The 11,231-nt window shown below is 46.2% G+C and overlaps 1 protein-coding gene across 5 annotated transcripts; it reads left to right on the top strand.

Annotated features, from left to right (window-relative positions):
* Positions 1 to 463: 463 nt before the first annotated feature.
* Positions 464 to 11,101, top strand: LOC311321357 (synaptotagmin-like protein 1). 5 transcript variants are annotated; one of them, XM_084453318.1, is made up of 16 exons: positions 464 to 569; positions 988 to 1,160; positions 1,300 to 1,442; positions 3,124 to 3,214; positions 3,322 to 3,367; positions 3,503 to 3,545; positions 3,646 to 5,076; positions 6,828 to 6,889; positions 7,070 to 7,174; positions 7,372 to 7,544; positions 7,642 to 7,747; positions 7,884 to 8,045; positions 8,573 to 8,651; positions 9,172 to 9,271; positions 9,580 to 9,785; positions 9,969 to 11,101. In XM_084453318.1, the coding sequence occupies exons 2-16, from the start codon at positions 1,030 to 1,032 to the stop codon at positions 10,118 to 10,120; spliced, it is 3,030 nt and encodes a 1,009-aa protein (XP_084309444.1). In that variant the 5' UTR covers positions 464 to 569; positions 988 to 1,029; the 3' UTR covers positions 10,121 to 11,101. The 5 variants fall into 5 exon arrangements, with proteins under 5 accessions (XP_084309444.1, XP_084309447.1, XP_084309448.1 ...); XM_084453319.1 differs by having other exon boundaries at positions 495 to 569; positions 998 to 1,160; XM_084453321.1 differs by lacking the exons at positions 3,124 to 3,214; positions 3,322 to 3,367; positions 3,503 to 3,545 and having other exon boundaries at positions 4,693 to 5,076.
* Positions 11,102 to 11,231: the final 130 nt, after the last annotated feature.

The raw sequence follows: 11,231 nt of genomic DNA, 5'->3' as shown, positions 1-11,231 counted from the left end.
AGATGCTGCACATGAAGCCACCCATGGATGTAGAGTGCCACCTGCTGGTGATAAGTCAATTAACATGGTTGGCGAACAGCCCATTGCTGATAACTGAACATCGAGAAAACTGTCACTAAATTGTGACTGTCCTAATTTTCTAAAAGTTTAGGCTACTATGAGTACCAGTACACAAATGCATTCTGCAGCTATTAGTTCAAGTTCAGCAAAATACAAGATATGTGTGGAATAAAAAAAATAGTGCAAGTAGGCTAGTATCCAACGTACAGTACAGGTACAGTAGTAGCCTACAGTAGTAGCCAACGCTGCACAGTACAAGTACAGTAGTATCCAATGCTGCATTATGTAATTATCAGGTGAAGTGAGGGTGTATCAGGAAATGTGGCTTGCATGTCTCTACAGGACATACTAGGTGTGTCTGTCAGTGTCTTGGGTTTCAAGGGTTTTCATCAAGCAACAAGGACAAAGATGTATCCACGCATTTGGCGAGGGCGTAGACTCTGTAAAGAAAGGGAATCCTTGTGAGCTTAGAACCGGCTAACCACAACTACCACTGTGAAAAGCTCAGGGTAAGTGTTACGGAATTTACTCTTAACTTCTACTTTATTTAGGATTAAACCCGTTTTTGATTAAATGTAAGCTTACAACTTTAGGTTTATTGTACAACTTTTGTAGTGAAAGGTGTTTTTCCTTTAGCTTTAACTCTGTGAATCATTGACTATATTTGCTAAGTTCCGCAGTCATCCAGATGCACATTCCTTAGCAAAAGAGTTAGGCATATGCACAAGAGCCTTTTACACCTTTACTGAAATGTTTAATGTGTATTCAAATTAAATACAGCAAAAGCTTCATGTGGAATAAGCGTATAGCCTACTTACACAATAACTTTCCCTTTAAGCAATCAAGGTATCCTCTTTCCTGAAACTAGCTAAACCAGATGGTTATGTAAGCCGCTTGCGTCGTCTGCGCTTTTTTAATTATTTATAGGGGTTTCTAGGAACCACAACAATCCAAACGACTTGCTTAGAGATGAAGTCCACCAAGCATTTGTCTCTGGACTCTCTGGATCTGAGCTTCCTTTCCAATGAAGAGGAGTTGGTGATTCGACAGGTGCTTCAGAGAGATGAGAGCCTTAGGAGACGAGAGAATAGGCGGATACGGTACAGTAGCCTATTATATTCTTGGTAAAATTATGATTTGGGATCTTGATGTCAGTTTGCCCTGCTGCTGGTTTTGTAGTTGCAGAAGGTTGGGGGTATGCCTTTTTCCCTGGGTTTATTCAATGTTTATGCTAAACAGGCGGTTGCGTATCGCTTTCCCTGACCCGAGGAAGCTCAAAATCATGACCGGAGAGTGGTTTGAGGAACTACGGAACCGTCGCCATGGGAAACAGTCTGATGTGACAGAGGTGGTCAGGGCTTCAATGAGGATAAAGAAGACAGGTAGGCCTACTGTATACAATACTGCCTTGATATTTACAGTGCTCTCTCTGTCACTCTGTCTCTGAATATTCACAGAGCAGTGAACTGTTAGGGTTTGCAGATGGAGTTGGTAGGACCGAAAACGCAGACGGCAGGCAGGCAAAGCAGGTTCAAAAAGGTTCAAAAATAAAGCAGAGGAACACCAGGAGCAACACACGAACAGAGACAATGAACCAACAGAGAACAAAGGAAACAGGAGGCCATATATACTCTGGGAGAACAATCAAGGAACAATGTACAGGTGTGCAACAAGATATAACGAGACACAGGTGCAGACAATCACCCAGACAAGGACATGGAGGGATTCCAAACAAGACACCAACACAAGAGAGGGACCTAGGAAACAAGGGAAGGGAACAGGGAACGAGGCTGGGACTGGAATGGGACAGGGCTAGAACAAGGGAGCTGGGAACTGAAGGGGTAACAAGCGGGGGCTAGAACAGGAGGGTCTAAGCTAGAGGGACAGGAGTGGCGTGGAACTAGTGCTGAACTAGTGGCTAGAGCTGTGGCTGGGAGGACACAAACCAACATAGAAGACAAGACAACGAACACAAGACGATACACACACGGAGGCAGAACAGAACCTAGTGACAACGTTGACAACGTGTGCAAAAGTCTCTGGGTGGAGTGAAGGGCAGTCACTGGAAGAGGAGGTGCTCAGGGTCCAGGAGGGTCAGGAGCTCAGGGGCATTGATCCAGGCCGGGAACAGGGGCTCAGAGTCCAGGGGTTAGGCTCGAGGCCGTGAGCAGGGGGCGTTACGGCCAGAACCATAACAGTACCCTCCCCCCAAGGACCCCCCCGCCCCCGGGCCGAAGACCAGACGGCCCAAAAACCCCACCCAGGAAGGGCGGAGGTGATCCGGAGGGAGGAAACAGAGACAGCACCGGGGTCTCAGGTGGGCGGCCTGAGAGGGAAGCACGCAGGGCCGGGCAGGTCTGGAGGATGCCCAGGAGACGGGGCCATAGGGCGGAGCCACTCTGAGAGGAAGTCCAGTGACGCCGGCAGAACCACCTAGGTGGCCGGTAGCACAGGCGGAACCGCCCAGGGGGCCGACGGCGCAGGTGGCAGGTGACCAAGGTGGGACCCAGGGGGCTGGCGAGGCGGGCGAAGCCGCTCAGGGGGGCTACCACGAGGCAGGAGGGCAGGAAGAGTGGTCTCTGGGAAAACAGAGCTGGAGGAGGGCTGCCGAAGGACCGGCTCTGGGACCAGCTGCATGTCACCGCTGAAGGGACAGGGACTGGGTCAGGTATGTTGGAGTTGGAGCCAGAAACCAGAATGGGGACTGGTACCGCAACAGCCACAGCTATGGCTACAGCAATGGCTACGACGACAAGGTCAGTGTCAGCTGCCGGTCCGGCTACAGGCCCTGGGACAAGAAGACCTACTGGGTCAGGGCCCTGTGGGGACGCAGCCATGGAGGACTGCTGGGGCTCACGAGGAACAGGAGTCACTTGTAGCTCAGAGTCTGGGGAACACAGCAGCTCACTGATTGGTGACAGCTCAGGGGCAGGGGTCCAGGCCGGGAACAGGGGCTCAGAGTCCAGGGGTTAGAGTCCAGGCCATGAGCAGGGGGCGTACGGCCAGGCCCATAACAGTGAACTGTATCAGACATAATTGTTTGACCTGTTTTGTCATCTGCAGCCCCCAGGGTTAATCCTGATCGTGACTTTGGACAAACAGACAATAAAGGAGAACAAAAGACACCCGATTCTCAAACCAAGACATCTGAGTTGTAAGATGAAGATCGTTTATAGTCTTCTAGCATTGCTACTTTATTTTCTCTTCATGCTGCACATATTTTTGAACATATAAACTTGCATTTCTCTTTTTCACACATAGCCACACACTGAATACAAGTTTGGACCCTGCGCTTTGTGAACAAGAGGTTTGCTTTAATTTGACCTTTACACAAATCATCGAGTACATCCCCAATACATATACATCTAGTGTGATACTGTAATATATAATCATATATATTACATATATATTATAAGTAATATAATATTAATGGAATCCTCAGGTTAACTTGGGGCTCTTTAAAGATGAAAGTACTTCAGATTTGGGTGAGTGCAAAACATTTAGCAGCTGGCCAGAGATCCAGTTATCTCTCTGACCTTTAGTGTATGTGCATAGTTACTGTAATAATACCTTTGTTTCTTACAGATACCTCTGTTGACATTTCTGAATGGAAGTCCCCCCTCCACAGGTCGGGTGATGAAACTGCTAGGGGGAGAATCAACACAAACCCATTTCTATCTCCACAGCACCAAGATATAGACTACTTTAGCACAGCTAATCCTTTTAGCAGAGCTAACCCTTTTAGCACAGCTAACCCTGGCCACCCATCACCACAACAGAACACTCTCAGAAGAACCAACCAGACTGACTCCTTAAATGTTGGAGAGTCTCACTCCCCTTCCAGCCCTCCGGGCAAACCGGCACCAGGACCTCAGGTTGACGTCACATATCTGGAGTTGGGGTTCTGCAGGTTGGTCCTCCCCCCCGATATTAAGGATGAGCCAGAGCAGAGGAGGCCTGCTGTCGTGTCTGTGAACCCCAACACATGGGCACGATCAGGGGTGGAGGAAAACTTCGTAGAGACCAACAAGTCGGACACTGACCTACCCCCTGAGGAAGACCTCACAGAGACCAACACGACAGGCACAGACCCGTGGCCCGTAAAGATTCCTACTGGGGTGACGTTGCACAGCGTCGATGTACAGAGTCAGTCAGGGGAGGCGATATTTAATACAGAGGGTTCAGATTTACAGTTTGTCCCTACTTTGTCTTTTGGTATGTGGGAACGGAGCAGCCAAACTAGGCCCCAGCTAGAACAGGAGAATGTTACAACAGGAGAGAGGAGCACTGAGGATACATCCACTTTTAAGTTAAGCAAACGTGTTTCTACGAAGGCAAGCCAAGAACCCCAACCAGCAGAGACTCAGAGTGAAGTAGCCTTCGAATCTTTCCTGTATACCCATGGAAAAAACCCTTTCTCTACGACTGAGGTGGTGACCCAGCAGTCAGTCCACGAGAAATTAGAGGGCATAGAAGCAATGCATAAACGACTTGTCATGGATGATTTCCTTGCCGTAGATGAGGCCAATCCTGAGACAGTCCCAGGTGCCTCCTCACATGGACATCCTTCTTCTGTTGTTCCTTCCATCGATAACGATTTTGAATTATCTGGTGAACTTTACACGCCAGCAGAAACCGGTGGTGCAGTCAAAGACGAGGTTGTCAGCAGCTTGAGCCAGGATGCTCATCCCAACAGCGAAGACGTTGGCGACGAGACTCATGACCCCGAGACGGACCAGAGAGAGTCTACCGAACGACTCGAAGGGGGAAAGATGGAACAGGGACAGATCTCTCTGAAGATGGAAAAAGCAGAGTCCACAGAATCACAGAGTGAAGCCACAGATAAACAGCCAGTGGATGCAAGAGAGACAGAAGGGCCAGAGGACAGAGACACGGCGGCAACCCAACTTTCCCAGAGTGTAGAGGTTACTGCGCAAGGAGCCGATCAGGGAGCTGGGAGATATTCTACTCCCAACATAGAGGTCAATCCACCTGAATCTCCTGAGGGAGCAGAAGGTAAGCAAGGCCGGGTCTCAATTCTTGTCCTATTAGACCTAAGTGCAGCGTTTCACACGATCGACTGTGACATCCTAATCAGTCGCCTTGAAAGGGGTGGTCTCTCCGACGACTGTATGTTAAACTGGTTCAGAACATGCATCAAAGAGAGAAAGTTCTACATCAGGTTTGGAGATCATGTGTCTGAGAAACATGACACCTGCTTTGGGGTTGCACAAGGGAGCTGCCTTGGTCCATTACTATTCTCACTATACATGCTGCCACTCGGGGATATCATTAGAGAGCACAATGTCTGTTTTCATAGTTATGCGGATGACACACAACTGTACAGCTAGCAGGGAATGTTCCGACAACATTGGCGAACATTCTCAACATGCTCTGCTAATGTAATCATTCTTAGAACAAATGACTGCTAGCTGGGTCTCTGCTGAACCAAATGATGCTACAGCTGTAAACTCAATTACTACCTGTCTTCTAGCAATGAAAAATGGATGAGCAATAACTTCTTAAAGCTAAATGAGAACAAAACTTAAATCCAACTGATCGGCCCTAAAACAAAAAGAGAAATGCCGTTTAAAAATCTGTGATAACTGACATCCTGGATTAAACCTGAGGTTACAAGTCTTGGTGTTATCCTAGATTTAGATCTAAGCTCCCATATAAGCTCCCAGTCCCATATTACCAAGGTGACGAAAACTAGATTTTTCCACCTTAGAAACATAGCTAAAGTACAGCCATTTCTAAATCAAATGGATGCAGAAAAATTGATTCACGTTTTTATTTCAAGCGAACTTGATTAGTGTAATGCACTCTTCACTGGCCTCCCCCAAAAAACCACTGAGAGACTTCAGCTCATTTAAAACTCTGCAGCCCGACTATTAACAAAAACCAAGAGGAGAGAGCACATTAGTCCAGTTTTAGCTGCTCTGCATTGACATCCAGTAACATTTAGAGTTGATTAAGGTCCTCCTCCTTATATACAATTCCCTTAAAGGGCAAGGACCAAGCTACATTGCTAACTCCCTTGTCAACTACGTGCCTTCGTGAACACAGTGATCATCCACTGCTGGTTTACTATAAGTTCCCAGCAACAGTCTGAAGAAGATTGGGAGTGCAGCCTGGCCCAAAGCTATGGAATGCAATAACTATAGATATCAGGGAAGCCAGCTCGCTAAATAGTTTTAAAAGAAAGCTAAAAACATATCTCTTCACTTTAGCTTTTAACTCTGTTTGCACTTGCGAGCTACTGAACTTTTCTTTATTTTTAATGTATATCTCCAGCACAATATTTTATTAAATTGTCATTTTTACACTGTATGTTATTTGATTTCTTATCTTTATCTCGTGTTTTATCTTCCATCTTATTTTCCTGCTTTTTGTTCATTGTATGTCTATTTCATGTGTACATGCATATTCTCTGTTGTAAAGCACTTTGCGCTGCATTTATTTGTATGAAAGGTGCTCTACAAATAAAGTTTATTATTATAATTATTACCTTTGTTTGCTACTTGAAAGTCAAAAGTCACTCCAATTGTCAGAGCCTCTCTTCACAGGCCTAACCTTGAGGAGAGCCTTTGGGGGTGATTTAGGCATGTGATACAGCAACATAACATCCCTCAGTAGCTGTGTCAATGCTTATTAATTATCTGATAATCTGAATCTGAAAATGTATGTTAGGATTTCGATCTAATCTCCTGTGGTTAATGTATGATATCAAACAAAACTGACACGCTCTTTCCATACGGGTTTAGGACACCAACGAGCAACTCTGCAAGTCTCTTCAGTGAGTGGAACACCAGAGGAAAGCTGGGAGGTTAGAACTCTGAATAAACACACACACATGCACACACACAGACACACATGCACACTCACACACTTTGTCTTCATTTATGAGACAACAAACACAACTTTGTGCAGCATTCTTTGAAGCCTGCACAGAAAGTATTACACACACACACACACACTCACAGTTTTCCTACTGTGTTCTCCTCAGGATGAGAACATGGACGAGGATGAGGATGACCACAGCTCAGTCTCGAGCATGGGCTCGGACATCTTTGACTTAAAAGATTTTAGTTACGCCCGGCCCAACCGTATGGTAAGGCTGTAAACGTGTTGGTTTTTGATTCAAGAAAGAGCTTAATTTTCAGTTAGGCTAAGAGCTTTAATGAGTTTTGTCTATCAAGTGTAGAAGAATGCTATTCACAAAGTCATGGAGACTATTTTTTTAGTCATTTCCTTCCTACACCAGGAGGTTAGGGTGATATGTTTTTTGTCCCTGCTGTCCTCCCCTAGCGCACATCCAGTTTTCTGAGTGTGTACACCGATGCCGGGGATTATGGGGATGTGATGGTCCAGGGGTCGGTGGAGTTTGCCCTGAGGTACAGCCAGGAAGGGGAGTTCATCATCTCTATAGAACAGTGTCGGGACCTGGCATTTGCCAACGCACGCAAGCAACGCACAAATCCGTGAGCTCAATACGCACACATGCACACACACAAGTTCACAATTTAGAATATAGTATACGATTATAATAATATATTAGTATCTCTTTCTACCATTCAGGTATGTGAAGACGTACCTCTACCCAGATAAGTCACGCCATAGCAAGAAGAAGACCTCTATCAAAAAACAAACCATCAACCCAATCTATCGTGGAGAGACACTGACAGTGGGTTTGGCCATGTCGCACACACAAATAAACTAAGCTGCCACTGCCCAATAGAAACAGATAAAAAGAAAAATCCAGTATTGACATTGTCCCTCTAGGTAATAACAATGTTATACACTGTCCCTCTCTCTCCCAGTATAAGATCAAGATGGAGGAACTGCAGGGCAGGACACTCAACCTGTCTGTGTGGCACAACGACTCCCGGGGTCGAAATGTGTTTCTGGGTGAGGTGGAGATCGAACTGAATACCTGGGACTGGAAAAACGAGGCCCTCTCCTGGTACGACCTGCAGCCCAAGGTAAGCTACATTCCAACCCTTCCATGATGACTTGGGCCTGGATTACACTAATGCGCCTGGATTATACTAATGCGTATTTGCTGGGCAAAAAACATGCATTTTCCTCCATTTGTCCCTTACAATTGCAGTACCCCAGCGAAAACTACCCTAAAATCTGGAGGCCTTGGAATACGCCCCAAGCTGCGTTGCTGCGTTGTAGTCATGTCGTTGTAGTCGCGTCGTGTAATTGTGTATTGTTTTCGCATTTCGAATACGTAGCCATGCAAATATGCATAAGTGCAATCCAGGCCTTAAGATGCTTCAGCAGAACATAGCCTATAGTGGAACACAAAGGGGTCTGGCACTCACATGTAGTCTGTATAGCAGAATAGAATTTGAACACACCCCAAGTCTCCCCGAGAGTGATAAAACTCCATCAGGGCCCAAGCACTTCTGAATCAACAGCCTTCAGATGCAGGCAGTGCTACAGAAAAGCTATCCGCCAAGTTTTTTGGGCATTCACTTGATGTTAAACTTGTTTGTTGCAGTTCCCAGAGGGTCAGGAGGCTCCCGAATACTATGGAATGTTGACAGTTGCTCTGAAATACATCCCCCCTGGATCAACAGGTAGGGCTGGTCATTTAATAGGCTAGCGGCAATAATGGTAGAAGGACAATGCAATAATTACATTATCTGGTGGACATTTATCAGATGTCCTATATGCTCACCATCCACACAAACCCCTGCTTATGCTGCGACCCCTCCTATCCTGTCCTCTTGTCTCCTCCTGTCCTCTCCTGTCCTGTTTCTTCCTGTTCTGTATCCTCCTCTCCTCTCTGCCTCTCTTGTCCTGTCTTCTCCTGTCTCTTCCTGTCCCTTCCCATCCTGTCCTCGCCTGTTCTGACCTCTTCCGTCCTGGCCTCTCCTGTCTCCTCCTGTCCTGTCCTCTCCTGTCTCCTCCTGTCCTCTTCCGTCCTGTCCTCTCCTCTCCTGTCTCCTCCTGTCCTGTCCTCTCCTGTCTCCTCCTGTCCTCTCCTGTCTCCTCCTGTCCTGTCCTCTCCTGTCTCCTCCTGTCATCTCCTGTCTCCTCCTGTCCTGTCCTCTCCTGTCTCCTCCTGTCCTCTCCTGTCCTGTCCTCTCCCTGCAGGTGATGCCAGGCCAAACTCAGGGGAGATCCATGTGTGGCTGAAGGAGGCCAGAGAGCTGCGGAAGCTCAAGTCACAGGGCGTCGACTCCTTTATCAAGTGGTGAGAGAGAGAGAGAGAGACAGAGAGACAGGGTTAAAAGAAGGGTCTGTATCCAGGAATATCCATATTAATATATTAACAGATTTACACTATATCATATCTGAGAATGTCAGAACCCCAGAATGGGAACATATTGGACTCCGTATATTCCTCTTTATATTCTGCATTTCTGGATATATCCTGACCAGAACGAGCCCAGATATGTGCCGTGTAACAAGCGTTCACATTATCTGGGCTCAAACACACTCTACAGTATGTCTGCCTCGGGCATTAGGATCTGCAATATGTACTCTTATTTTCATGTACAGTTACATGTTACCAGACACAAGTAAGAAGAGTCGCCAGAAGACGCGCGTGGTGAAGAAGAGCCAGGAGCCGGTGTACAACCACGCCATGGTGTACGACGGTTTCCGTGACGGGGAGGTCAGAGAGGCGTGCTGCGAGCTGAGCGTCTGGGACCAGAACACCCTGTTCAATCAGTTCCTGGGAGGGGTGCGACTTAGCCTGGGCACAGGTAACGGTTCAACGCCATTAAGATCGATGTTCCACAGTCCTGAGCCCAGACACCTAGAGTGTGTCGGCTTCAATACAGCGCAGCTCTAGTCTGGCAGGGCCATGACTCTGAAAGCTATATTGGTTCATCTTTACACTATTGAATAGTTGGCCAAGTCTCAGTTAAATCCTTGTCTCATTACAGGGAAAAGCTACAGCAAAAACGTCGACTGGATGGATTCTGTCGGCCAGGAGATTCAGCTGTGGGAGCAGATGTTAGAAAGTCCAAACTTATGGGTTGAGGGAGAGATCCCCCTTCGCTCCTCAATGACTCCCAAAAAAATAGAGTTCCTTTAATAGGCCACCGGAATAGTGCATATCGAATAGATTATATAAAATCTATTATGTTGTTTATGTGTTGACTACTTTGCCAATCTCCAATCAATGTTTGCCTGTTTTGTGTGTGTGTGTGTGTGTGGGGGGGGGGGGGGGGGTGTATATGAAGCAATGTTCTGATGAGCATGAAGGGATGAAGTCCTTCAAAGTTGCTGATGGATCAACCAGCTCTTTCTGGCTGATTATCAGATTTTTACCTGTTGTGCATTTCATTATCATATGAAAAACTAATATGACCAAGAGTGGCTACATTGAATTAAAATGGATAAGATCAGCAGGTTTCAAATGACAGTGTTCAAGCCTATCCAGCCAACCCACCTGTGGTTTATAACATAGATATGGCTGATATGAGGACCAGATATGTATTCCAAAGGCTGTGAACATGATTGGATAGGGGTTATGGTGCCCAATCCTTACCCTAGCCATCTATGATGGGAGCAAGGTGGGCTGCAATCTTGGCTCTCAGGGATGTTTCTTGTATGTTTCCGCCCACTCAGATCCCCCAGTAAACTGAAGTCACAGGACGCATGTCAGATGTGGTGCTAACTCTGACCCTGACCCTAACCCTGACCCTAACCCATGGGGAAGCGCTCCAGAGACAGTGGGGTTAGGGTGAGTGCTCGGAACCCTGCATGAAGTTCATGCATTTGCTTTCACAGGCACACTGAGATTCAGTGTTTCCAGTGAAAGTACACTTTTCCCCTCTTTTCAAATAATCTAGTTGGTTTATGAGTAACTAACTGCATCATCATTGTTATTCAGAGAGAGAGATGTTTATCTAATTGATTCAAGGATTACAGGAGCCATCTAATGGAAGAAAGACTGATAAACTGTTCAGTTCTGCTTTTGGCATACATTCACTCACAGATCTTTCTCTTCCTTATCACATGTTCCTCTTTCCATAGTACCAGACACAAAAAACATTACAATAAACACCTATGCATGTTTAATTAAAATGTGTGAGAATATTCGTTTTTATTAGGTCAATAATGTTTATGTATAGTCGGTACACAATTAAATAATTGTGTGAGTGTGCATGATTTTCCTGATCTTCGATTGACCACAAAGTTAT

This window comes from Borostomias antarcticus (genome assembly GCF_949987555.1).
Source record: "Borostomias antarcticus genome assembly, chromosome: 19".
NCBI classification, from domain to species: Eukaryota; Metazoa; Chordata; class Actinopteri; order Stomiiformes; family Stomiidae; genus Borostomias; species Borostomias antarcticus.
The sequence above is the reverse complement of the archived record's forward strand: the minus strand, read 5'-3'. Positions and strand labels throughout refer to the sequence as shown.